We start from the raw sequence: 27,949 nt of genomic DNA on the forward strand, positions 1-27,949 counted from the left end.
CTAAACCAAGAATGTACTGAACTGCTGTCACAGTAACTCAATCCTTCCTTCTGACTAACATAGCTTTTAAAAAACCCTGCTCCTTTGCTTGAGCTGTGTTAATATAACTGAACAGCTCTTTAGGAGGGGGAAATGCCACCTTTTAGACTGATTAAAAAGGGCTGGGGAAAGGTGGTGTTTATAGAAAGCTTGTTTGTTTGTTTGTTAAATTGTACCACCAAGGGGTAGAAATCTAAGCCACTGTATTTGTACTAAGCTCAAGGTGTAATAGACAGTCCTGTGTATTTCCTTCTTCTGTAGGCTCATCACAATAGAAATGGAAATGCTGTTAGCACTATACATTCCTGAATGAAAAGGAAGCTACCTCTACCCTGGAAACACAGCTCACTTAGTGCCATAGCAAAGACAGTGGGAGAGATTGGACCACTTGACAGAAAATGTAGATTTCATGTCGCTCACTCCTACACAACTGACCAGTCAGCCCTGTAACCGTGGTGGGTTGTGCTTTAGTAAACAAGGAAGAGCTAAAATCTCAGAGTACAAAGTATTGGAAATATAGAAGTGTGCAGTTCACTAGAGTGGAGGCTTTGCTCTTCTCTCACCCCCCACCCCCCCCAACCAAGCTAGGCTTGTAAATAACTAAGCCCCCCAACTGAACAATAAAGTGGGGGGGGGGGAACAAAACAACTTCCTTCACTGTGACAAGAGTTTTAGAAATCAAAAATCACATGTACCTATGACAGACAAGCCATTTTCTGGGTCAGTACAGACTTGAGATTAAAATGAATAGCCTAGCTTAAACACTGGACCCTGGAAGGGCTTCTCTAATATCAGACAAGTGGGGAGTTATTACAGTATCTACATACAAAACATTGATATGATTGCACTTTAAGCCCACATCTGTCAGTTACACACTGATAGTTCAAGATGCTAAACTGACTGTTTGGTTTGAAACTAGCTTTACCACAGTGACCTCGTTACAGAAAACTTTACTACTAGAAAGTTAACATTTGAGGGTCTAGAAGACAAGTACTATAGACAGAACTGTACCATGAAAATAATCTTTGGCTGACAGACCATTGCCTCTGACAAGCAGTCTCCAAGGCTTGATGCATTTAAGCTACACAAGAGTGATGTACCATTGAATAAACAAGTCAAAATATTGATTGTCCAGTAATCCCTGCAAGCAGGTGTATGTATGGCTTTATACCATTCCTACAAAACATTACTTTAGAGGAGCAACAGCTAGTGACACTAACCAAGATAGTAATACCTTTAAAACTAATATTCCTCTGACAACTGCTAAGTGATATCAGGTCTATACTAATTTTACGGTATAACCATTACTTTTGTCAGACTTCCTGCTAGCCACATTACTGGAAAACCAGAATCACCAGACAGGTGGTCCAGCTAGTCCATCATCCAAACTCCAAGAGAGGCCAATACCATTCTGCATCAGCAGAAGCTGCAAGAAACTCTACAACAGAAGATGAGGGACAATCTGCCCCGTGTGAAGGTCTCATTCAAATCCTTGAAGCATGAGGCTTTATATTCCTTCCAAAACTTAGAACGAACGAACTCTGGCTATTATTTTTAATAGCATCCACTCCCTCTGAATAATATATGAACCTCCACCATCACTTGTACTTGACTCTCTACTATGCAACAAGAGACTAGGAGGTAGATAAAACACATTATTTGCAACAAAGAGCAATCTTAGAAAGTGTAGAGGTCTATGTAGTATTCTATAGATTATTATAGTCATTTTCTTCCAGGCAGCCTAGAATATGCTGTGATAGAGACAGTGGAGAATAGCTGGAGATATTGACACTTAAAGGGATGTCCACCCATTTCTCCCCAGTAGTCACCAGTATAACAGCACTAGAGGTAAAGCTCCTGGTATCCCTTATGGAACTCAAACTATGAGTAAATGTTTAATTAGCTCCGTATTTAGACTAGGATTACATGGTGTTAGGAGTAGCCCATGCTGGAGTTATCTCGGGCAGCTCTAAAGAAAAGGCATTCCTGTTGAGTCAGGAGAAAGTGGAAAAACAGTCATCTAGCATGAACCTTCAAATTACATTCTGGGTTTGAGAGGAAATGTTAAATGGTGACTGACTACAGTAGAAATCCTGGACACCTTAGGGAAAATGTTATGCAAGTCTAGCTTATTCCTAGCCCTCCATTTACATAAGGCATAAATATCTCCCACTCTTGAACCCTGCCATAAAGAAGCTGAGGGTTCTCCACTATTCCCTAGCATACCACTTTCACTGAACCATCACCACGAAGCTCAAGCAGGGGATGCCATAACCAGCTCACTTTAACATACTTCCTGAATTTTGAACTTGAGCCTGAGTAGCTGCCAGCACTAAACAACAAAAAATAGTCGCTGCCAACCAGCAAGACCTAGCCCCAGAGCAGGTCTGGTTCTGAAACAGGATCACTGCTGTCTATTTCAAACCATGCAAAGCAACTCTATTCTGGAGGGAAGCCAGCATCCATAGAACTTTATCTTCTGAAAGCGAGGCTGAAGCATTTCTATCTAAGGTGCCTTCCCCCTTAAAGGTCCAGATGGGAGGAGAGTGGAGAACGTGCTGAAGCAGATGAGGTTAGTTTCTTGAGCATCGCCCGTGGCACAGAATAGCATTTCTCATGTACAGTAGGTTCAGGTGGGATGGAGTAAACGTGGGTCTGTAGGGAAGGTGGACAGCTCTTTGAAAATCCTAGAGAAAGTGCAGAATAAATACTAAAAGGCAGAAGGAAGGGGACACTTCTCCTCTCTAAACACAAAACAGCAGGAAGAGGAGTGCTGAAAATTCAGAGACATTACACCAAATGCATTGATCTGACCCTTGATACCTTCTTTATTCCTCTAATACCTCTACTTCATGTTAAATACCCCAAAATATTCTAGTCTGGTATAAAATATAATTTTATAGACTTCACTGAACATAAATAAGTTGACTAGTTATCAACTGTAAATAATGGAGCAGGTCAGGTCCCAGCTTTCCCAAGAGGGCTGTGCAGTCTGCAGCGGTCACTCCTCACTGATGAAGATGTGCCCTGTCATCTGGACGCTTAATATGAATCCTTCGCACACGTTCAATGCGCTCCCGCTCCTCATCCTCATCCAGGTGATGAGAGCGGCCCGCTGCCCCTCCTGTAGCCTCCAGAAGCGCGTTGTCGGGTCCTCGTCCATCCTGAGCCTCGTAGAGCAAAATGTTCAGTGTCTCTTCATAAATTCGGGCTTCTGGGAACTCCACCTGGGGGCCCAAAACAGCTAGTTTAGGAGAAGCAAAATCAATCTTACTCATTCCAGGCTGACTTAAACTTCAGTCCAGCCCTCCGGTTTTTATGTACCCTTTGGTATTTAAGGAATCCTCTCCATTATTCTTGGGTGGTGGGACTCTGCAGGAAGTGTGAAATCTTGCCAACAAGTTACAAGCTATTAAGAGGAACTCTTCAAGATCTAGGTTTCTGTGCTCCACCTGCTGGCTTTCAGCCTCAGCTGTCCAACAGCCAGATTCTTTCTGGCCAAGGTAAGATTGTATGTGAACAGAATACTACTGGTTTTCATGAAGTATCTTTATACAGTTAAATATGTGAACCTGGGTGAGTGCATGAGTGGTTTAAAGATCAGAGCTTGTATTTATTTGTATGTGATAGCATCTGGAAGTTAGTACCCTATTGTGCTAGGCAATGCACAAGATTATCCCTGCCCCACGGAACTTATACACCTACCCCAATACAATGCTGTCCTCGGGAGACAAAAAATCTTACCGCGTTATAGGTGAAACCGCGTTCTATCGAACTTGCTTTGATCTGCCAGAGCGCGCAGCCCCTCCCCCCCGGAGTGCTGCTTTACCGCGTTATATCTGAATTCGTGTTATATCGGGTCCCGTTATATTGGGGTAGAGGTGTTTAGTTTGATTGTTCTCTGCCCTCTCCTCTTTAGAAGGTATAGTGGATGCTCTAGGGGAGAGCTATTAAAGGGAGGTTTCAAAACAGAAGTCAGGACATTACTCTTACAGCAGCTACCAGGTAGCATGAATGAGTTTTATCCCTACCTTTGTCTGTTTCTTCTCAGTAGCATAGACAATGGAGGTGCAGCAGACCTCAGCAATCTTACGCCCCTGTCCATAGAAAGACCAGCAGCAAATCTCATCTCCTATCACATCCTTAATAAAGAGGACTCTCCCGTTAAACCGCAGTGACAGCTTATCAAACAGCTCGATGTTCTTCAGCATGTTGTCGTCAGAATTACTGCAAGAGAACAGGGCATCAGTCAAACAGAGTTAATGCCATGCAGAGGAAATGTCAAGAACTATGGAGATTCAGGCAGCTGGAGGTCTACATGTCCTGCCTCCCTTTATTTACTGTACTAGCCTTCAAGGCTGTTTAGACTTCAGCTCTAGGGCTGCTTCATCCCACTAAGAATCACTCACTGCATTAGGGGAGAGAGCTTGCAGCTGAAGTGTGACTGGCCTTCAGCGGAGAAGGTGCAGAGTCAGTGCTGGGAGTAACCGCTTCAGGATCCATCCCTCAACTAACCTAGTCCATCTACTAAAGTTTAGCATTAGCTGGATTGGGCCAGTGCCGTCATGAGTTATATACTGTCACATATGAGCACAGGAGCCCAGCCACCACGCCTGCCCAACTGAGCGCCACATAGGCACAGCCCTCGGGCTCCAGGCCAACTGCCAACTCTGTAGGTAAGAACGCTGCAGGCCATGCAGAAGACAGGGCATCATCTTGCCATGGAGCCCCTGCAGGTCACAGCCGGGTATTAAAGAGAAAGCTCTTTATTGCTGCAAGTGTGCACTTAGAAATGGAAACTTCTCCCATGGAAAGCTAACCCCCAGGGACTCCACAAACTGCAGGAAAAGTGCTTACTGCGTATGTCAACAACACACCCTCAGTAAAGGGAAAAGCCCATTCTCCTGGAATCTGGTTTCAGACTGTTAATTTCCAGTTGAAACTGTACATTTAATAACTGATAACGGAAGTTGTTTTACCTGGTGTAGGAATATTTGTTATTACTTCTGTTATACAGCAACTTTACTGCTGGCTGGAAGAAAACAAACATACAGGAAGCACAATTTACTGGCTATAGTACAGCTGCAACCTTAGTTCCAGGCACGCCCCGGTAGCAGAGAAGGGGTCATATGAAGTGATAGTACTGTGCGTACACCCCCCGTTTGTGGAAATGACGCTGAGGCTGCTGCCTGGTGCTAGCGTGGCAGCCCTGTGTCCCCAGGACAGGTACAGCACAAGCTTCCCCCACAGCGTGCCTTAACCCTGATGTCCCTGGGCTGTGGTGACCAGATCATAGTTGGCTCTCCATGGCCATTCCAGTCCTTTATGCCTCGGATGAGACCCCCAATTAATGCCTGCTGTGGTGGCATTTTGTGGGGGGGAGGGATAGCAGGCAGGAGAGTGCATACCTGTCTAATAGGAACAGGAGCCACTAACATTTCATGGCAGGCAAATATCAGTCACTATTGGGCTGGTAAGACAGGTGAAAGGCTCTATAGCCCACTATTGATGCCCTAAGTCAACCTGTCCTCCCTACCGACTTTATCTGAATACGTAAGGCAGAGAAGGCCCCCACTGTAAGATGCATTTTTTTTTTTTTTAATGTAGACCCATTTAAAGACCTAGCTGAAAAGCTGTTTAACGTCTAATTCAGATGGAATAACTAGGCTGCAGAGAGACCAAGTACCAGTTTTCAGACTCGCAAGTTAACAGATGGGTTCCTGAGCATGCACAATTCTGAAAACTAGTGGGCCACATTCCAAAGAGTCAGCTGTCATAAGAACGGCCAGACTGGGTCAGACCAAAGGTCCATCCAGCCCAGTATCCTGTCTTCTGACAGTGGCCAATGCCAGGTGCCCCAGAGGGAGTGAACCTAACACGTAATGATCAAGTGATCTCTCCCTTGCCATCCATCTCCACCCTCTGACAAACAGAGGTTAGGGACACCATTCCTTACCCATCCTGGCTAATAGCCATTAACGGACTTAACCTCCATGAATTTATCTAGTTCTCTTTTAAACCTTGTTATAGCCCTAGCCTTCACAACCTCCTCAGGCTAGGAGTTCCACAAGTTGACTGTGCGCTGTGTGAAGAACTTCCTCTTATTTGTTTTAAGCCTGCTGCCCATTAATATCATTTGGTGGCCCCTAGTCCTTATATTATGGGAACAAATAAATAACTTTTCCTTATTAACTTTCTCCACACCACTCATGATTTTATATACCACTATCATATCCCCCTTAGTCTCTCCTTTTCCAAGCTGAAAAGTCCAACCCTCTTTAATCTCTCCTCATATGGGACCCATTCCAACCCCCTAATCATTTTAGTTGCCCTTCTCTGAACCTTTTCCAATGCCAGTATATCTTGTTTGAGATGAGGAGACCACATCTGTACACAGTATTCAAGATGTGGGCATACCATGGATTTATATAAGGGCAATAAGATATTCTCCATCTTATTTTCTATCCCGTTTTTAATGATTCCTAACATCTTGTTTGCTTTTTTGACTGACGCTGCACACTGCATGGTCGTCTTCAGAGAACTATCCACGATGACTCCAAGATCTCTGTCACTCTGGGTGGTGAGCTCTGCCTAGCTGTAATCAGGGTGTGTGTGCAAACTTCCCCCAGGGACCAAGCACAGCCTGCTCCCTCTTACCTTATTGGATGTTGCTATAAGTTTTTGCTCTTCCTTAGAAGAAGTGATGACTGGTACTTTGCAGAATGGCTCATATGCATCTTTGTTCTGCTGAAACAAAACAGCCCGTCAAATGCAGCAGGTGAATGGAAATCTACAGTAGGGCCTTTGAACAAAATGCAGGGGACCATCTCTCATATTGACGCCTGGGGTTAGCTACAGCGATGCAGATGGAGTGGTGACACACCATTGTCTGAACCAAGAGGACTTGATAGAGCAGTGAGCTGACCCCATGAGACAGCTATGTTCCTTTGTGTAGGCATGCTAGTGTACAGGGGCATTACATACTTCCCCATCTTACTCCCCAGTGAGGGAAGAGGTACAAGAACAGCTGCTGAGGTGCTTTGGGGAGCCTGGGCTCCATCCCCAAGACTGCATTAATGCACCATAGACCTGTGCCTAAGGCCCTGCCTTCTGGGGTTATGTGACTCTAGATGCCCAACTTTTTCATTTAAACTAATTTATGGAAAAATGTGATCTGAGCATAAATGATGTAATGAGCCTGCCTGAGTCTGCAGAGAGCCTGAAACAAACAATGGCTCAGAGGAGTTAACTGTCCCATGCATCTCAACAGGTTAACTCCAAGACCTACTGCTTTGACAGGCCTACTCCACCCCTGCCGAAGACTTTGGGCAGGAAGAGATAAGTGCAGAAGAGCCTAAACAATCATGCAATGGCTGCTGGGGTCCCCCCAGCTGCTGCTGCTCCTGCTCCTGGGGGAGAAAAGCACCTTATGCCTTTGACTACACTTCTCGGCCATCAGCACTCCACGAGGGTGTTAAGGTCACAGAACAGGCCTGTAGAATCTTATACTGGTGATGTGCAAGCCAGAAAGAGCCCAGCTTGACAGTGGGATCCCAAGGGTGGTTGTGGTGCTGGCAGTTTTAACAATCTTTATTTGTAAGCTAAGCAGATCTGATCTCTGACACGTACATACACCTGGAACCCCATGATGCCATGTTTAAAGTTCATTAGACACAGAGAAAAGAACTACTTGTCCAGAAAAATACTTGATCTTTCCTAACCCCTTACAGCCTTAACTATCCACATCAAGCAAAGGGGCAGGGACTCCTTTCTCACTGCTTCCTGCGGACAGGGCAGGAAGTGGGATTAATCAGAGGAACTACTCGGGGGGCGTAAGAAAAGGCTGGCTGATGGAACAAGCTCAAGCCACTGGCACTGGCTGGTGACCAGGCGTCTCACTAGCTCCATGCTAAAGACTGCACACCTACCTGTAGAGCTGCCTGGCACTCATCCACCAGACCCTGAACCAGGTAATACTTTGCCTCAGCCAGCAGCTCTTCAATCTCTCTCCGGCTCTCAGGAAGAGGCACGGCCCCATCACGCAGGTAATTTAATATGGTCCCGAAGTGTTTGCCACAGCGGTCGATCAGAATCCAGCCTGGGAGGGAGAAAGCAGGGTACAGCTGAACAGCGGGAAGGGAAAGACTTAGGCAAAGAGTCCACCACCCTCCCTCTTCCCAACCCCAGCTGGCCAGAACGTGGTGTAACACGCTGCAGCTCCGCGCAGAGGAGCCTCTCCCCAGAACATTGCCTCACGCTGGTGCACTGAGCACATCCTGCCGAGAGGCTCCAAAATCCCCCATCTCGCTGCTTGAGTTGGCAGGTGGAACAGCAGCAGGCTGTACTTCTACAGGGAATTCTCTGTGTGTCTGTATCTCCCCCAACATTTCTTCAAGGGCGTGTGGTGGGAGGCGGAGGGAGGAAGCTCACTGCATCTTTCAACTCCCAAGCCACTGACCATCAGTTAGCTGAAGTGGTAGCAAAACAAAATTCCCACCATCAAATTAAACTTCTGTTTTCTCTCCCCCCCCCCCCCCTTTTCCTGGAATCCTGTCTGCTCTTTTGGACTTGCTAGCATACTTCAACCCTTGACTGCCCCCGCCGCCCCTCAAACACACACACAACCACTGGGGCAGATTTTCTAGAACTGCAGCTAAGAGACAGACAAATAGGGCAAATCCGAGGATTCCCACTGCACTAAGCCACTGGCAGCTGGCCCAGGTCAGCGGAGTCGGGCCAGTGGGGCTCAGAGTGTGAGGCTCTAACATTGCAGTGGAGATGTTTGGGTTTCGGCTGGGGCCCAGGCTCTGAGATCCTGCAGGGAGGATCCCTTAGCCCAAACATCTACACAAGCAGTTTTATAGCCCCACAGTCCCGGCCTAAGTCAGCTGACCCAGGCCAGCCCTGAGCGTTTTACTGCAATGTAGACGTACCCTGAGGGACCTACAACCAGTCAAGGGCAGAGCCAGGGACCGAACCCAGGAGTCCTACCTGTTACAGCTGGCTCTCACATGCCTTAGAGCCCTTACTGTCCACAAACAAGAGACTGGTGAATCTAAGCAAAATCCCCATCCAGCCGGTATTTAGTGTTTGTTCTGGGACAGACCACTCCTCCCCGGCATGCAGGAAAGACTGTTGTTGTTTTAAAGAACATTTATTTTCTCCCATCCCCTGCAGGGCCCTGATGAAATGCTTTCCCCCCCCGCATCCCGCACACTGGTATGAAAGGGGGCCTTGGGAGTGCCTGCTGCTCCAGATGCTTTATTTTTTAAAAACAATGGCACATTTGTGTTGAAAATAACCCTGCTGTCCCCAAGCAGCATTCATGCAGGAAGGGTGAGAAGGAAGCTAAGAGGTGAGTAAGACATGGATACTATGGAGTTCTGCAGAATCCTTGCAAGTCCCATTTCATCTTCCTTATTCCCAACCGGCATGGAACGGGAACAGCAAATTGATTAGCAGATGGATGTTTTTAAAGTGCTTTGAAGATGTAACGCGAGTATGTGAGCAGTACAAGTGACACGCGAGATCGTCCTACACACTGTAGCATTTCCTTTACGAAACCACCTGCTAAAAGGCACATTACTCACCAGTACTGGGTAGGGATACCAGAGAGAAAGGGAAACAAAGCTTCAGCAGAGCTTAGAATAGAATATACGGCACCCTTAATCTGAATAAGTTCATATTTCATCTCCACGCAACAGCAGTCCATCTCCTGAAGCAGACCAAAAGGCCCAGAAAGGCATTATGCAATGTCCAGCTCAAGTTTCCATAAACAGGCGGCCATTTTTATGGGCTTTGACTCAAGAATGTACTCAGGAAACGCTTGTGGGGAAGGACTCATATTTTAGACAAATAAGGGAAAAGTAGGGTAAAGCATGTACCACGTGGCTTGAATTAATGAAATTACTACTAAAACTCTGATTACTTGGTTAATTCTCCAGCCCCTGAGTTGAATGTAGGCCTTTCCTACTGATGGCCTAATTAGCAAGAGATTCACTAGCATTCTACTCTGCACTTTTCTATGTTTTCCCCCTTACACTAGGGTGCTGTGTGGTTACAACTGCAGCTTCAGAGGGAGTGGAGGAATGTACTAGGAAGCTAGGCCTGATTTACAGATGCTTGTTGCAAATTGACAAAGGAATCAAACTACCGATTGTCCCAAATTACTGGGCATAGCACAACATATATAGGGGCCACAGCAGAAATGAGGACCACTGGCCACTTCAGAAGTTCCCAAGACAATGCCACTCCACTGTAAGGGGGAGAGGGCACAGAAAACACCATCCTCCCAAAACCCGAGAGCTATCACAGACCAAATGGAGCCAGTGATTGATTTACTGGAGTTGCGTAGGGGGGATGGTATAGGGAGAATAGAGTCAATAAGTCCTCAGTTCTAATCCCAGCTGTGACTCCCTCTCTGGACTTGGAAAAGTTAACTTCTGCTTTGGTTTCCCTATCCATAAACCTGTAGGAATGTTAACTTCCTAATGTCCCAGGCAGCTGTAGCAAGGATGAGAAAATGTTTTAAAGTGCAAAATGGTGCTGGGTTGCTAAACATCACATTTAACAACTCCATCACTGTGCCTTCATAGGTGCTTTTGTTCTTACTAGTCAGCCGAAATGTACTGCAAAAAGGAGAGATTTAACAGGAAAGTGAACCCCACTGCCTGGCTGCTAAAGAGCTAAGAAAGCAGGTTTCATCTGTAGTTTGCAGTCTTATAAAGCTGTATTTTAATAATCATGGTTTTACAAAATGTTTTGGGATCCACTAATCAGGCAGGAATAAATATCCCCAGGAGCCATAAATAGACACAATGGGAAACATGGGAGTTTAACTTTTGTTACACAAAGAACTGAAGTGAGGGCTCCCAAACACTGATACTAAAGCAAGCAGTACCTTCTAGCCAAGTCTTAACAAATAACATCCTATCTTGGCATTAGATTACTTGGGGGTCTTCATGAGGCTCTTGTTTAAAGCAGACTAATGAAATCTGGTCTCTCTTTAAAATCTAAAAATGCATATTTTAGAACAGCTGGGGAGACTAGGAATTCATGTTGCACAGAGAATTCCGGCGGCCTTTGTGGGAGACTAGTGTCTTTCCCCAACCTCTATCCTGCTACTCCAGTAAGATGTAGATTTTGAAATGTACAGGTTGCTTTAGCTTCCAGATTAAATCTGTAAACTGAAAAGAATCTACATGCATAGCCAGATAACTAGCCATTTCTCCTCCAGGATGAGAAGATGTATATTATTTCTATTGTAAATTGGGGGAGGGGGTGTCATACTATGGCGACAGGAGCCATATGATCACTTATTTAGATAGAACAGGATTCTCAGTGTGAAATGCTCCACAAGTTTAAAAACTTTACTCTGTAATTTTCTCAAAGAATCTAGTTGCTTTTCCTGAAAAACACTTCCTATTTTGTGCCAGATTTTGGGTGTGACTGAAGAACACAGTATTTGAAGGCTTTCAGATAAGGGTAGTTTCCTTTAAACACCATGATGCTATTGTCCCGGTTTCCATTAACACTTCCAATTAAAACCAGGCAGTGGAAGCTAAAACATTAGCTACTGCAGCAGGAGGATCTCATTTCAATGTGCAAGAAGTGCTAAAATCCCCCTGAAACACCAGCACAAACCGGCAAATGAGGCATTCCTACACCACGAACTGTGACAGTCACAGCAAAGCAAACATGGTGTTCTAACAGGGTCAGATCCAGATGACCTTTACCCTTAGCAGTAGGTACCTTCAACTTTCCCCTCCCTGCAGAGAGAGAATCTGTCCACACATAGAAAAGTGGATTTCCTATTTTAAGGACACATTGTAATAGCACTTGTACTGTATCCATCCAGAGCATTCTGGGTGAAGCTCTGAGACCGTGCATTAGACAGCATTTGTTTAGTAGTGAGTGGACAGTGCAAGGGCATAGTTTTAATCACAGTTCTAACTCACTTGCTGTGTGGCCTTGGATAAATAACTCACCTATGTTACAGATGAGGAAACACAGAGAAGTTAAGGGGCTCTCCCTACTCCTATGGTTAGTGGGAAGAATAATGATTGTCTAACACTATAAGCATTCTTTTGATTCAGTGCCACGGCTGAAATTCTGAAACCGCTGCAAAAGAACTAGGGTGATGAATTACGTTCAGTAGGTTGCATTCTAGTGCCTTCATTAAACGGGAAGTAAATGATGATTGAGTAGCTGGCTCGTTTCCCTCTCGATCAGCACTAAACCAATGTTCCACTGGCATTATGGGCTGTGCTGCTGGATGTACAGCGTATTAGATGAAATGTCACAGAACAGCCCTATGGTTAGTAATGATCCCATGAGACATTTTTCAAAAGTAATCATGGCCACGTTGGATAATTATATTCTTGCTTACCTACCTACAATTCCCCCTGCATTTTCCATGCAAGAGGGACTCTGCTTCCTACCCTAAACTGTTAGGTAGCGTAGTTGTGCACTGTGTTAAATAGCTGTAATGTCCGACTGCAGAGATCCCTGACTTTTTTGTGGTGAGGAGACTAATCCCTTAAGAGTTTAGAATTCTGTATAGTACTTGGATACTTGCAAACGCCACTACAAAAACTGAAACAAACTCGAATATTTCCCCAATTGTTTAGAGATGGGACTCTAGCTAAAATGGTAATACTTAAATATTGAATTGTGCTGTATTTCTCACAGGTTGGCTGCGAATCCACTTCCTGCTCTCACAAGAAAGCTGTCAGGAGGGCCTTATTTAAACCATAACTTATTTCTCCCCAGCTCTAGACACATACTAGACGTACTATGGCACTGAAAACCAAGTTCAGTTGCTCCAGTTGAGGAGCAATACGTAATCCATCCTCAAGACAAGTTCAAACATTCAATACACCAACAAGCTAATCAACAGAAAAGAGTTTTCAACCTCTAAGATCAGTCTACTAATGAACTATTGTAAAAGACAATGTGTGTATAAATCTGCAAACATGGGAGCGGTCAGATAATGGGCAAAATGCCAAAACACAAATAGAAAGCTGTGCCTGGAATTAAAGTCAGTGGTACTCCCACACTGCAGGAAAGTTGACATTAAACTGGGCTAAAAGTTTTGAACAGCCCTCAGATGATGAAACTTCTTTTGCATCTTAACACAATTAGTACATGTAAAAATTCTCCCATCACATTCTGAATTATTCCTTTGCAGATGGACTTGACTAAAGAGATCCATTTGTAGTTTTTTGCTTGTCTCATATATGCCCTAGTAAATTACTAACATCACAATTATTCAGATGCAAGAAATTCATAATTAGGTGTCAGTAACCTCAGTACAGGTGGCTTCTTTACATTTCATAACTGGTTTGTTTTCTAGAATTCAACAATCTGTAACCTCACATGAAAAATGAAGTTACAGCCCCTTTCATCCAAGGATCCCCAAAGCACTTAATACACTAAGGCTCACAACCCTCAGAAGGTAAGTTTTTGCTCTATATTACAGACAGAGAAATCAAACAGTCAATTAACCTTTCAGCCTCAAGGTCAAAAAGCAGGTTCTGACTCCTAAGCCTGGCCTGACTCATGTCGCCCAATCCCTCTAACAAGTACTTTTCATCTCAATGTTTCAGAAGGAAGCAAAAGTTTATTCAACTGGGTCTGATCAGAGCCTTTGACTTTACCGTAATCTAAACGAGAGGAGGGTCAAGGCTTCAGAGAAATAAGATTCAAATCTTTCCGGTTTCATGGCTTTTCTCAGCTGTATAGTTTGCTATCCATAGTAACAAAACAACAACAAATGCCTTCGAGAAGCCTGGGGCTAGAATAAGCTTGTTCACTACAATTGTCCGTTTTCTAATGTGCTGATCAATCTTGACTGAAGGGTTAGAGACTCATGGCAGGGAAAAAATAAGTGATGTGAACAGTGTCTCTTTACCTTCACTGTCGGTGAGAACCTCCATGCGGCCGCTGAACATGGCCTTAAGCATGGTGTCCTGCTTGGTCAGGGTCTGCATTGTGGTGTAGTAGAGGGCGCCACCAATATTCAGTTTGACATATTTGGAGCTCGGGCTGGTCCCTTTGAAGGAGGTGGTGCGAGTCGCAGCTGCCGGCACTGCTGAGCTCACCACGCTTTCTCCTGACATCTCTTCCTGAAAACAAAGGAGGTTGCCAATTAGGCCTGCTTTTGCACTGCGTACCACACAATTTACTGCTTGCTCCCTCGTAACATTTTATGTAGGGAATACTAATCCCCTGCTGTTCTATAGCCCCAGCTGGGAAACTCACAGTGCCTCACGATATCCTGTCAGGCTTATCTCCATTTTGAAGCTGGAGGAACCTAGGTGAAATGTTTTGCCCAAGCTCACAACATGAGAGGGGCAGAGCTGGAAATAAAGCCAGGAGTTCTGGCTCCCACTCCCCTGTCCTACACCCTCCCATTGAATGAAAACTGCTTCTCCTAGGCCTGTCTCTGTAATAAAATATGGAAAACTCTAGGGAACGGTTTCAGGCCTTTTTACTAGAGACCTGCCCTGTAAGTAGTTTAATGCCATGTTGACCGGTTTCCTGCAGCTATGGCAAACAGAGCAAAGTTAAGCTAAACTGAAATCCAGAGCACTGCCTATTAGCATTCATGCTGACTGCTTAATGGTTTTTGTTTTAAACGTAGCAGGTTACTTCCCCTTTCTGAACTAACTTCAAGTTTACAACGGCTTTGTACCCAATGGAAGCATTTAAAGCCAACATTTTTTCCACACTAAACAGCTACTCTCAATTCACAGCACCACAGACAAAATCTTGTGCACGGAAGATTCTGGACTTTCATGCTATTTCACTATAGACAATTTCAGCTGATCTGAATTCACTATACATGGGTTCCACTGTTTAACTTTCCATAGTGGGTGTTATTTCAGTCTCAGTTCCTCTTTGCTACCTTTAAATAATTTACTTAAAGTCACAAAGAAACCCTGCATACAATCTCCTGAGGGTTAGACAAGCCAACTAAAGAATGTAAATAAACTAAACCAGTGCAGAGTTTTGTGAACTCTGGGCAGCATTTTACAACTGTAAGTTATCTACTGTGGCTAAACTGAGTAGAAGGATGAAAAAGTGCATACATCTCTCCACCTCAAAACTCTCACGATTTAAATTCTTCTGGGAAGTGGCTTAGTTCTGGCATCATCTGGCATTTGAGTACATTCACACCCGTATAGGGAGTCAGACTGGATGATCCATGAAACTATTACAAATCTCACTGGCTGTGATTTCAGTAAGCAAAAACTCTTCAGTAAGTGAATTTAGTGCTCCTGAAATTGAGGGTGTGTGCGCGCGTTTCTGACCGTAGACTTCCCATCTCCATACACTCACAGTGCTTTCAATGCATTTAGGACAGAGTGTAATCTCCTACTATTCTTGCCTTGAGATTTTCCACACACTGTTCCATTGAACTACCTCCCTCCTAACCTGTAGCATCCAGGCTGTATCATGAACCCTCCTGAGCAGAGGCAATAGTGTGAGATCATTTAAAAATGTGGACATGTGAAAACTAAGATAAAAAGCTTCCCCACCAATTCATTCCCCACCGGTCATCTAATAAGAATCAGACTGTGAGCTCTAGAGCAGAAGGACTCACGCTAAACGACAGCTGCTCCAGGCAACTGAACACAGTTGCGTTTTTGTATATCAAAAGACTGAAAGGGAGATAAGTTAGCCACATAATAGATATCTTGCTCTCTGACTCACTCATGACCAGGCCTCTGTCAAATCACCACTTTGTGGTTAGCCTCAGGCTCCTACAATGCACCAGGATGGGATGACTAAAGGACAGCCACCTCAGACCCATCGAGGTCCTACAGCCTTTGGGGCAAACAGTCTTCTGCACATATGGCTAGAAGCCACCTCTTAAATCAGCCATGTTCCACTGCCGTTCAGAGACCTTTAATGCAGCTGGCAATGCAGGTACATGAGCTGGCTGCATTTGGTAGGCAGAGCCTGGACAGAGGCTATCAGGCAGTTCAGAAGGGCACTAGGAGACCACTGTTCAGAGCAAGGTGTCTCCTTGCTACTGTTAGCAGAGGAGAGAGGCAGGGCCGGCAGAGACACCCCCCCCCGCTAGAGTGACAGTAACAATAGACCCAGCCCCTGTACTGCACTGCCCCCGTCCGCTCCGGCCTGCAGGGGGCAGGAGCAGCACCCCACCCTGCGGGGCTGAGATAGCGACTGGCCCTAGACTACCCAGCAGCACCAGCCCCCGCCTATTCCCCGCCCAGCCCCCGGGGCCTCGGCCGCCCCCAGTCCAGGCCCTGACCTCCCCCTCGCCCCCGGGCCTCGCCCCTTACCTCCCCCCTTGTCCTCGCCCGCCCCCCACCGCAGCCCGTGCCTCGACCTCCCTCCTCAGCCCGACCTCCCCCCAGCCCAACCCCCGACCTCCCCTCGGGCCTCGCCCCCCTCAGCCCGACCTTCCCCCCAGCCCAGCCCCCGGGCATCGCCCCTGACCTCCCCCCCTCCCACAGCAGCCCGGCCCCCGCCCCCAGCCCAGCCCAGCCCGGCCCGGCCTCCGGGCTTCGGCCCTCCCCAGCCCCTGACCTTCCCCCTTGTCCTCGCCCCCCCAGACCCCTCCTCAGCCCGACCCCCCCTTAGCCCCGCCCACAGCCCAGCGCAAGTCGCAGCCCGCCTGGGAGCCCCCTCCCGCCCCAGGTGCTGGGCTGACCGGTGTCCGATCCCTACGCGGAGACCCCTCCCGTCCCGCCACGGCCCCGGGCCCCGGCGCTCACCATGAAAAGCCCAAGCGAGTCCCCAGGCAGTTCCGCGGAGAAACCGGAAGCACCCTGGGCGGGGCGGGACAGGGGAACTTCCGCCCCTCGCTCACGGCCTATTTTCCGTCCCAGGATCACCTCACTTCCGCCCCGCAGAGCGCTCCACCCAAACCCGTCCGATGTCCCCTCGGCCCTCGCAAAGCGCGGGCCCCGCGGGCTCGCCCGTTCCCCTCGGCCCTCCCGCTGGGGCACGGGAGGCGGCGTGCCCGTGTGCAAATGGCTGGCGGGGTCCCGGCGCCCCCGGGAGCGGTTAGCGGGGCCCCTGGCTGAGCCGGGCCTGCGTTCCCGGGCGGGGGGCTAAGCGCGGCGCACAGGCGGCGTTCGACTGCTGCCCCGGCCTGGGACTCGGCAGGGGTGGTGCTGCCCCCCCCGGGCGTTCGCGGAGGCGGCCCCGGCTGCGCTGAGGGGCGGGCATGTGAGGCTGCTGCTCACCGGGGTGGGGAGGGGTCTGGGGGGCCCTGGGCCAGGGTGCAGCGGGTGTCGGACAGTGCGGGGGGGGTGTCCTGTGGGATCCTGAGGGGTGACCGAAGGGGAGGGGAGGCGGTATGCGCTGGGGGATCCCGGGGGGGTGGGGGTGGGAGGCGCTGCGCTGGGGGATCCCGCGGGCGGGGGAAAGGGGTGTGCTGGAGGATCTCAGGGGGGTGGGAGGCGGTGTGCTGGGGGATCCCGGGGGTGGGGGGGAGGGGAGGCGGTGTGTGCTGGGGGATCCCGGGGGCGGGGGGGGGGGGGAAGACGGTATGCTGGGGGATCCCAGGGGCGGGGGGAAAGGGGTGTGCTGTGCTGGGGGATCCCGGGGGCAGGGGGGGGAGGCGGTGTGTGCTGGGGGATCCTGGGGTGGTGGTGGAAAGGGGTGTGCTGGGGGATCCTGGCGGGGGGCGAGGTGGTGTGCTGGGGCGGAGGGGGTGTGTGCTGGGGGATCCGGGGGGGGAAGACGGTGTGCTGGGGGATCCCGGGCATGGTGGGTGGGGGCGCTGTGCTGGGGGATCCTGGGGGCGGGGGGGAAGGGGTGGGCTGGGGGATCCTGGGGGAGTGGGGTGGGAGGCGGTGTGTGCTGGGGGATCCCGGGGAGGGGGGAAAGGGGTGTGCTGTTCTGGGAGATTCTGGGGGCGGGGGGGGCAGAGGCGGCGTGTGCTGGGCGATCCTGGGGCGGTGGTGGAAAGGGGTGTGCTGGGGGATCCTGGGGGTGGGGGGAGGTGGTGTGTGCTGGAGGATCCTGGGGGGGGGGAAAGGGGTGTGCTGGGGGGGGGGGTGGAGGCAGTGTGCTGGGGGATCCCAGGGGTTGGGGGGGGTTGCTGGGCGATCCTGGGGATGGGCGGGGGAGGCGGTGTGCTGGGCGATCCTGGGGTGTGACCTAGTGCTGGGACGGGTGTGTGCTGCAGGATCCTGGGAGGGAAGGGAGTGTGCCGGGGAATGGTGGGGCGGAGGGAGGGTTGACCTGGTCTGGGGAGTTCTGTTGGGTGACCTGGTGCTGGGGGATCTGGGGGGCAGGGTGACCTGGTGCTGGGCGAAGGAGGCGTCCGGGGGTAGAGTTGTAACATTAGGGTGGAAGCGATGTTTGGGGACAGGGAGGTACCTTGTTTGTTGGAGCATATGTGAGTAGAGAATCTGGGGGTACTTGATGCTAAGGGGTGAGCAGAACATGAGGGGTCAAAAGCTGATATGTTTGGGAGGAGGGGTGCTTGATTCTGTGTGACCCATTCTCTTAGCTGGAAACTCTGTTAAAGGGCTTGTTAAACTCTGAGGTCGCCTGGTAGCCAGATATGGTGACAGGTGGATTAGATGTATACAGGGAGATTTAGTGAAAGAAATTAGTTAATATTCATAATAATCTTAATCCTGGTGTTTAGTTCTTGTTATCTTATTTGTCAGGCTTTGCTATGAAATGTAATGACGTGGAAATTCTGGTAGAAGAGTTTTACATGAGAAATAAACTTTTTTTTTTACTTCCCCGAAGCAGGTTTGAGACATACCACTTGCAGCAGGTGGACCAAAACCATGATGCACCTTTCTGTGTTTTGAGGTTTGTCCAACATTTCTCTCTGTGTGGCTGCTGGGTGATTTGGGTAGGTGAGTACAGCCAAAGCCATCTAGAACAACAAATGAAATTAATAGACACCCCCCCCCCTCCAGCATCTAGAATTGATTGGTTTATCTCTACAGAGACGAAGGGAGACTCTATTTGAAGTCAGAGCAGATGTGGATCATGTTTGTGTATGGATGAGTATCAGTATTTCTTCTGCAGAAGCAAATCCTCAGGTGAGTTTTGTGTAAAGTTTTTATAAAAATTCTTTGCCTTTAATATTCACACTGTAGAAATGTATGCATCTGAGCTTTGAAGGCTCTGGGGCTGTGATTGTTGCTCCATAAATATTGAAACCGTCTCTAAATATTTACCGAGCAGTTCACCTGTTACAGATGCAATAGAGTGGGCCAGTCTAGATGGTTTAGGGGCAGAGCAACGTGCTATCATATTGGGGAAGCTGAGTTCAAGACTAGTTTCAGCCTATTTCTTCCCTGGCTGGGAGCATGGTGACCTCATCCCCACCAAAAGTGGCTTTCTGGAAGGATTAGCCTCCAGCCTTCCCTCACTAGAGGGACAGGTCAACCAACTACAGGGAGATGAAGTGGGGAGGTAATGGGGAAGTTTCCTACAAAGAAAGATGCTATATAGTCCCCATTTACCAAAGGGGACACTGGGAGGTTCCCAACATGCATGACAGCTGTTTCATGGTCTAAACTGGGGTGATTCCACTTGGATAAACTGGGTCCTTCCATCACCTCCTTTATTTCAGACAGTTCTGTTTTTATCCACCCTTGTTCCTCTGCTCTTCAGAACTCTCTATAGACGCTAATTAAAGCTGATGTGGGAACATGATGAGCTGGTGGGGGTGAGGCGGAGGTTTGGAAGTAGGAGAGGCAAATGTGCTGGCTGATGGGGGTTCTGGTACCAGACCTGTTCTTGTTTTCCCCTTAACTCTGCTGCTGACACATTGCGCTTTTGGCGTCCCTGTGTGCGTTGTACTTTGGCGCCCATCTCATGCTCTGTATTCTGTGGACACCTCATTTCCTCTGTCTGAAGGTGGGCACAGCCTGTCCAAACCAAAGCAGGTCTCTTGGAGCGATGCAGGGAATTGCCCTTCCATGCACACCTGCCCTGGGGCTATATGTTGTGTCCATATCACTCCCGGCTCCCTAAACTCACTTGCTGCATGTAGTCTAACATCCAGGTAACTCCTTCCTTTCCCTCCCCCGATCTCATCTTTGTGGAAGGTTGCAAAAATGTTCGGTACAGCACAGTCATCCAAAGCCCAGTTCCTCGATAAAGCACGTCAGGCCCGTGAGGAGCGGAGAGAGCTGAAAGAGAGAGAGAGAGCCGCCATTCAGATCCAAGCCCTGATCAGGAGGTTTCTTTGTCGATGCTGGCTGCAGAGGGAGATCAGGTGTGTGAAATTCCACCCCACGGGCTTTGTTGCTTGTTGCGAACTGAGCTCTTTCTGTAGACTACTGGCTTTTTAAAATGCTCAACATTTGATTCCTCCTCCTTCCCAGGAGAGAAGTGGAGGATTTCTTTGAAATAAATGAATCTGCTTCCAGTAAAAGAAGTGCACTTTCCATCTTCAAAATTTCCAGGAAACTGCTGTTCATTTTCAGAATTAAAGAGGACAAAGAGGTAAAGCTGCTGCTCTGACGCATTTCCCCCCTCAGATTAAAAATGTGTAATGTATTCTATATGTTTAATATGTATGAGCTGTTACTTGGCTTGTCAAATGGGTTGTTACAACACGGAGGGTTCAGAGAGTGACCTGCAGCTCCTTTTGTCTTGTAATGCCATGGTGAGGACAGTGGGGAGGCAGCAGGACGGACTGCTGAGAACTCCTGAGTTCTAATCCTGGCTCTGACACTCAGTTAATTTGAGCAAGCCATTTACTAATACACCCACTGGGCCAGGTAGCTCCGGTGTAAAGCACCACCACACTCAAGCAAGAGGGTTTTGTGTGTTCCTGGGTCTCTGGTTAGGGGCAACACTCAAATAAGAACCTGAGTTAACTTTGCAGTGAAGACAAAGCCCTAATAGCCCAGCCTCAGTTTTTCTATCTGTAAAATTGAGATAATATTAATACATGCCTCCCAGGGGAGTTGTGAAGGGCAGTCAGGGGAGAAAGCAATCTGAGGATGAGTGGCCATATTAAGTTGTATTCAATCGGTTCAGCTGTATGTTGTTGTTCCCAGTTGCCTCTTTCCCAAGCAATTTCTGTTATGTCAGGAGAAATACAAGTACATCAAATGTTGTTGTAGTACTTCTATCTGATTTTAAATGTATACTTAGTGTGACATACAGTTCCCTGAGCTCCAGCCATGTTCTCTCTCCTCCCCTGTCAGTCCTTGGTGTCACAATGTTGGTTGGCCCCTGTGTTACAGTAACTAATTACCTCATTGAAGTGTCACCCCTAGGAGTAATCTGGATTCTTTTCCATTCTGCTTCCTGAGAATCCTGGGAGTGATGTCATAGAGCCTAGAGTGGTTGGAAGTCTCACTGTGTAACTTGCAAGCAAGGCAAATGTAATCAAAATCAATCTGTAATCTAAAAGGGAGCAATGATATATATCAATGGGTTTTTCCTTCCTCTTAGGACACCGGTATTAGCCACTGCCAAAGACAAGATGCTTGTCTCAGTGGAGCTTCAGTTGCTTCTAGTGTGCAAGGCCTTTGCTTCCCGTAATCTGCCGTTTTTAACAGTTTTCCCCAAGTAACTGACTGTACTTGTGGGGAAGTACACTAATGTGTGTCTCTTTCTTTACAGAGGTTTGAAAAGTTGTGTCACTGTATCCTGAATAGTATGGATGTTGAGAATGAGCCCAAGGTTAGCAAGTCAACTTCGTTAGGGGGATTTAGGTTTATTTTTTTAAAAGTTCACTAATCTGAAATATCAAGAGTGAGAGACACTCAGGTGTCACTTATATTCCATGGTGGATTGTTTTGATATGTTGATAAACCCCATAGAAAAACTCAGGATAGCTACATGGACCCATAAGGGTCAAAAGGGCATTTCCCGCTTGGTACGATTTACAACTGACCTAGTTATTACGGGGGTGGGGTAATTCTTGTCCAGTGCTGGGATCTGCATGGCCTGTGGAAGTAGTTTTATTACACCGCTTCTGGGCTTGTATGCTGGATAAGCAACAGAGCAGAAAAAGTTACCACAAATTTCTCCTGTTCTTTACCTGTAGGTGTGGTATGTGTCATTAGCACTTTCTAAGGATCTTACACTCTTGTGGATCAAACAGATCAAGGACATCTTGTGGTTTTGCTGTGAGTTTCTCAAACAGCTTAAGGTAAAAACCTTTCCTTGGTTTTAGCTCTGTGTGTCTTGTGGTTTCACACGTGTAGACTTGGTTTATTAATGTTGATGTTCTTGTTATTCCAGCCTGACATCCTACAAGACTCTAAACTGGTCAATTTGCACCTCACGATGCTTGTTACCTTCACAGACACGTCCAAGTGGAAAATACTTCGGGGAAAAGGTCTGTGTGGCTCTTTCCAAAACCCTGTTGTAGCCACCCATCCAGACCTTTCTCCTCTCTCTTTGTTTCAAAGTCTTCCGGCTTGGGCTGCAGAAAGGGGATATTTTTCTTCTCTTGTATGCACTGCCAAGCTGTATGATTATGATAATAGAAGTTTGTCATAATTTACAATGTCTGACCGCAGTTCATATAGATTATATGACACACAAATAATTCTCAGAAATGTCATTATTTTGTCCTCGTAGGAGAAACCCTGCGACCTGCCATGAACCACATCTGTGCAAATATCATGGGACATCTCAATCAGAAGGGATTTTATTCTGTGCTGCAGGTTTGTTAGTGATTAGAATAGTTGATGTGCTTTGCAAACCCTGCAGTGTTTTCTGCCTTAACTAAGTTCTAAGTTTCTCCAGACGTGTTGTTTCATGTTTGGGTTGGGTATGTATTGGCAGTGACTCTCTCTGAGAATACTTTGCTTATGGTCGGTGTGACGTTCCCCTCTGGTGTTATCTGGGCCGGTGATCTGCTAGGTCACTCCAATACTTGACTCTGGGAGCTAGCCTTACCCCGCTCTGCTGTGAGAACCCCCACTCCTGGGCTGTTCACGCACAGCCTCTGGCATATAAGCTGCTCCCAGCTACTTGCAACCAAATGACACTAGCCAATATCTCCGGTCCCAGACACAACCCTTGGAACCTCCGTCTTGTAGTGTCCAGTTATGCCCGCTGGATGCTGCAAGCTTGTCTGAGTCAATTTAAGAAAGAAATTGATATGTACCAGGCTTGTTATCCAAAGGGGAGCCTCTGACATGCTTCAAACCAAACGCACTGCTTCAGGTAGAATAAACAAACAGATTTATTAACTATAAAGATCGATTTTTTAAAGTCAGATTTGGTCAAATGAAATAAAAGCAAGATGCATTCTAAGCTGATCTTAACACTTTCAATGTCCTTACAAACTTAGGGTATGTCTACACTACGAAATTAGGTCGAATTAATAGAAGCCGGTTTTATAGAAATCGGTTGTATACAGCCGATTGTGTGTGTCCCCACATAAAATGCTCTAAGTGCTCTAGTCGGCGGACCGCGTCCACAGTACCGAGGCTAGCGTCGACTTCCGGAGCATTGCACTATGGGTAGCTATCCCAGAGTTCCCGCAGTCTCCGCCGCCCATTGGAATTCTGGGTTGAGATCCCAATGCCCGAATGATGCAAAACAGTGTCGCAGGGGGTTCTGGGTACATGTCGTCAGGCCCCTCCCCCTCCGTCAGAGCAACGGCAGACAATAGATTCGCGCCTTTTTACCTGGGTTACCTGTGCAGACAACATACCACGGCAAGCATGGAGCCCGCTCAGCTCAGCTCACCATCACCATATGTCATCTGGGTGCCGGCAGACGTGGGACTGCATTGCTACACAGCAGCAGCAGCTAACTGCCTTTTGGCGGTAGACGGTGCAGCATGACTGGTAGCCTTCATCGGCGATCTGGGTGCTGGCAGCCGTGGGGCTGGCAGCCGTAGGGCTGCATTGCACCAGCCCTTGCCTTTTGCCTTTTGGCAGTAGATGGTTTATTACGACTGGTAACCGTCATCGTCGTACAGCAGTGGCTGGAACTCCGTATGTCCCCCAGTCCCCCATCCCCCCAGTCATATTCTGCTGCCTTCACAATGACGATGATGGCTATCAGTCGTAGTATGCCATTTTCTGCCAAGCGCCCTGTTGGATCATTGCACGTTAGCAGAGTCTTCCCTGAGCAGCAGATCGTGCAATAGGCCTGAAGGCCATCGTCATCATACAGGAAAAATGTGGCTATAACTGCCAAGCGCCCAGTATTTGCTGCCAAGCACCCAGAAGATGCCGAGGGCTATCAGTCATGCTGCACCATCGTCTTAAGATGTAAAAAATAGATTTGTTCTGTATTCATTTGCTTCCCCCTCCCTCCGTCAAATCAACGGCCTGCTAAACCCAGGCTTTTGAGTTCAATCTTTTGGGGGGGGCCATTCTGTGTGACAGTTGTTTGTGTTTCTCCCTGATGCACAGCCACCTTTGTTGATTTTAATTCCCTGTACCTGTACGCCATGTCGTCACTCGCCCCTCCCTCCCTCCCTCCTTCCCCTGGTCCGTCAGATACTAGTTTCGCGCCTTTTTTCAGACCAGACGCCATAGCTAGCACTGGGATCATGGAGCCCGCTCAGATCACCGCGGCAATTATGAGCACTATGAACACCACGCGCATTGTCCTGGAGTATATGCAGAGCCAGGACATGCCAAAGCAAAACCAGGACCAGCCGAGGAGGCGATTGCAGCACGGCCACGAGAGTGATGAGGAAATTGACATGGACATAGACCTCTCACAAGGCATAGGCCCCAGCAATGTGGAAATCATGGTGTTCCTGGGGCAGGTTCATGCCGTGGAACGCCGATTCTGGGCCCGGGAAACAAGCACAGACTGGTGGGACCGCATCGTGCTGCAGGTGTGGGACGATTCCCAGTGGCTGCGAAACTTTCGCATGCGTAAGGGCACTTTCATGGAACTTTGTGACTTGCTTTCCCCTGCCCTGAAGCGCCAGAATACCAGGATGAGAGCAGCCCTCACAGTTGAGAAGCGAGTGGCGATAGCCCTGTGGAAGCTTGCAACGCCAGACAGCTACCGGTCAGTCGGGAATCAATTTGGAGTGGGCAAATCTACTGTGGGGGCTGCTGTGATCCAAGTTGCCAGGGCAATGAAAGACCTGGTGATATCAAGGGTAGTGACTCTAGGAAACGTGCAGGCCATAGTGGATGGCTTTGCTGCAATGGGATTCCCAAACTGGTGGGGCGATAGACGGAACCCATATCCCTATCTTGTCACCGGAGCACCAAGCCACCGAGTACATAAACCGCAAGGGGTACTTTTCAATGCTGCTGCAAGCCCTGGTGGATCACAAGGGACGTTTCACCAACATCAACGTGGGATGGCCGGGAAAGGTACATGATGCTCGCGTCTTCAGGCACTCTGCTCTGTTTCGAAAGCTGGAGGAAGGGACTTTCTTCCCGGACCAGAAAATAACCGTTGGGGATGTTGAAATGCCTATCGTGATCCTTGGGGACCCAGCCTACCCCTTAATGCCATGGCTCATGAAGCCCTACACAGGCAGCCTGGACAGGAGTCAGGACCTGTTCAACTACAGGCTGAGCAAGTGCCGAATGGTGGTGGAATGTGCATTTGGATGTTTAAAAGCGCGCTGGCGCAGCTTACTGACTCGCTCAGACCTTAGCGAAAAGAATATCCCCATTGTTATTGCTGCTTGCTGTGCGCTCCACAATATCTGTGAGAGTAAGGGGGAGACATTTATGGCGGGGTGGGAGGTTGAGGCAAATCGCCTGGCCGCTGATTACGCGCAGCCAGACACCAGGGCGGTTAGAGGAGCACAGCAGGGCGCGGTGCGCATCAGAGAAGCTTTGAAAACGAGTTTTGTGACTGGCCAGGCTACGGTGTGAAACTTCTGTTTGTTTCTCCTTGATGAACCCTCCACCCCCCCCCCCCAGTTAATTCTACTTCCCTGTAAACCAACCACCCCACCCTCCCCTCCCCTCCCCCCTTCGAGCACCACTTGCAGAGGCAATAAAGTCATTGTTACTTCACATTCATGCATTCTTTATTAATTCATCACACAACTAGGGGGATAATTGCAAAAGTAGCCCGGGATGGGTGGGGGAGGAGGGAAGGAAAAGGACACACTGCAGTTTAAAACTTTAACTCTTATTGAAGGCCAGCCTTCTGATGCTAGGGCAGTCATCTGGGGTGGAGTGACTGGGTGGCCGGAGTCCCCCCCACCGTGTTCTTGGGCGTCTGGGTGAGGAGGCTATGGAACTTGGGGAGGAGGGCTGTTGGTTACACAGGGGCTGTAGCGGCGGTCTCTGCTCCTGCTGCCTTTCCTGCAGCTCAACCATACGCTGGAGCATATCAGTTTGATGCTCCAGCAGCCGGAGCATCGACTCTTGCCTTCTGTGTGCAAGCTGACGCCACCTATCATCTTCAGCCCGCAACTTGCTCTGTTCATCCCGCGATTCAGCACGCCACCTCTCCTCTCGTTCATATTGTGCTTTTCTGAAATCAGTCATTGACTGCCTCCACGCATTCTGCTGTGCTCTGTCAGCGTGGGAGGACATCTGTAGTTCTGTAAACATGTCCTACGCTTTCTCTTTCTAATCTTCACTAGCCTCTGTGAAGGAGAAACATTTGCAGCTGGTGGAGGAGAAGGGAGAGGTGGTTAAAAAAGACACATTTTAGAGAACAATGGGTACACTCTTTCACGTTAAATTTTGCTGTTCACATTACACAGCACATGTGCTTTCGTTACAAGGTCGCATTTTTCCTCTTATATTGAGGGCCTGCCGGTTTGGTGTGAGAGATCACTCACACAGTGCCAGGCCACAGATTTCAGCTTGCAGGCAGCCATGGTAAGACACAGTCTTTTGGCTTTTTTAACCTTCTTAACATGTGGGAATGGTTTCAAACAGTAGTGCTCTCATTTCCCATACCAAGCACCCGTTGGGTTGGCCATTTAAAATGGGTTTGCAATGTAAAAGGAGGGGCTGCGGTTTCAGTGTTAACATGCAGCACAAACACAACTTACTCCCCTCCCCCACACACCCAATTCTCTGGGATGATCACTTCACCCCTCCCCCCCACCGCGTGGCTAACAGCGGGGAATATTTCTGTTCAGCAGAGCAGGAACGGGCACCTCTGAAAGTCCCTTCCCCTTAATAAAATTGCCCCATTTCAACCAGGTGACCGTGAATGATATCACTCTCCTGAGGATAACAAAGAGCGATAAGGAATGGATGTTGTCTGCATGCCAGCAAACACCGGGACCATACGCTGCCATGCTTTGTTATGCAATGATTCCAGACTACGTGCTACTGGCCTGGCGTGGTAAAGTGTCCTACCATGGCGGACGGGATAAGGCAGCCCTCCCCAGAAACCTTTTGAAAAGGCTTTGGGAGTACATGAAGGAGAGCTTTCTGGAGATGTCCCTGGAGGATTTCCGCTCCATCCCCATACACGTTAACAGACTTTTCCAGTAGCTGTACTGGCCGCGATTGCCAGGGCAAATTAATCATTAAACACGCTTGCTTTTAAACCATGTGTAATATTCACAAAGGTACACTCACCAGAGGTCCCCTGTGTGCCCTCAGGGTCTTTGGTGAGTTTGGGGGTTACTGGTTCCAGGTCCAGGGTGACAAACATATCCTGGCTGTTGGGGAAACCGGTTTCTCCGCTTCCTTGCGGCTGTGAGCTATCTACATTTTCTCCATCCTCCTCTTCCGAACCCTCTTCCCTGTGTGTTTCTCCAGTGAGGGAGTCATAGCACACGGTTGGGGTAGTGGTGGCTGCACCCCCTAGAATGGCATGCAGCTCCGCGTAGAAGCGGCATGTTTGAGGCTCAGCCCCGGACCTTCCGTTTGCTTCTCTGGCTTTGTGGTAGGCTTGCCTTAGCTCCTTAATTTTCACGCGGCACTGCTGTGCGTTCCTGTTATGGCCTCTTTCCTTCATGGCCTTGGAGACCTTTTCTAATATTTTGCCATTCCATTTACTGCTTCGGAGTTCGGCCAGC

At 48.3% G+C, this 27,949-nt stretch overlaps 2 protein-coding genes across 3 annotated transcripts in view; one reads left to right on the forward strand and one right to left on the reverse strand.

The window, feature by feature from the left end:
* Positions 1-2,838: 2,838 nt before the first annotated feature.
* On the reverse strand, positions 2,839-16,849 carry KCTD10 (potassium channel tetramerization domain containing 10). Of its 2 annotated transcripts, none has more exons than XM_065417715.1 (7): positions 16,788-16,849; positions 13,952-14,165; positions 7,968-8,137; positions 6,697-6,783; positions 5,019-5,071; positions 4,071-4,266; positions 2,839-3,266 (listed from the first exon to the last, which is right to left on the reverse strand). In XM_065417715.1, the coding sequence occupies exons 1-7, from the start codon at positions 16,788-16,790 to the stop codon at positions 3,048-3,050; spliced, it is 942 nt and encodes a 313-aa protein (XP_065273787.1). In that variant the 5' UTR covers positions 16,791-16,849; the 3' UTR covers positions 2,839-3,047. The 2 variants fall into 2 exon arrangements, with proteins under 2 accessions (XP_065273787.1, XP_065273786.1); XM_065417714.1 differs by having other exon boundaries at positions 6,697-6,786.
* A 1,956-nt stretch (positions 16,850-18,805) lies between these two features.
* The window catches only part of UBE3B (ubiquitin protein ligase E3B), a 35,427-nt gene continuing 26,283 nt past the window's right edge, over positions 18,806-27,949 (forward strand). Inside the window, exons 1-8 of the mRNA XM_065417638.1 lie at positions 18,806-18,896; positions 18,990-19,085; positions 20,100-20,269; positions 20,379-20,499; positions 21,631-21,690; positions 22,058-22,162; positions 22,255-22,351; positions 22,597-22,682. Coding sequence (XP_065273710.1) covers positions 19,047-19,085; positions 20,100-20,269; positions 20,379-20,499; positions 21,631-21,690; positions 22,058-22,162; positions 22,255-22,351; positions 22,597-22,682 — 678 coding nt within the window. The 5' untranslated portion in view covers positions 18,806-18,896; positions 18,990-19,046. The remainder of the gene's footprint in view (positions 18,897-18,989; positions 19,086-20,099; positions 20,270-20,378; positions 20,500-21,630; positions 21,691-22,057; positions 22,163-22,254; positions 22,352-22,596; positions 22,683-27,949) is intronic.

This window comes from Emys orbicularis, chromosome 16 (genome assembly GCF_028017835.1).
Source record: "Emys orbicularis isolate rEmyOrb1 chromosome 16, rEmyOrb1.hap1, whole genome shotgun sequence".
Lineage (NCBI taxonomy): Eukaryota > Metazoa > Chordata > Testudines > Emydidae > Emys > Emys orbicularis.

Coding starts and splice junctions, on each gene's coding strand:
- KCTD10 (XM_065417714.1), bottom strand. Junction 6,787..7,967: donor AGTGCCAGGCAGCTCTACAG/GTAGGTGTGCAG, acceptor GTTTTGTTTCAG/CAGAACAAAGATGCATATGA. Junction 4,267..5,018: donor AACAAATATTCCTACACCAG/GTAAAACAACTT, acceptor GTTCTCTTGCAG/TAATTCTGACGACAACATGC.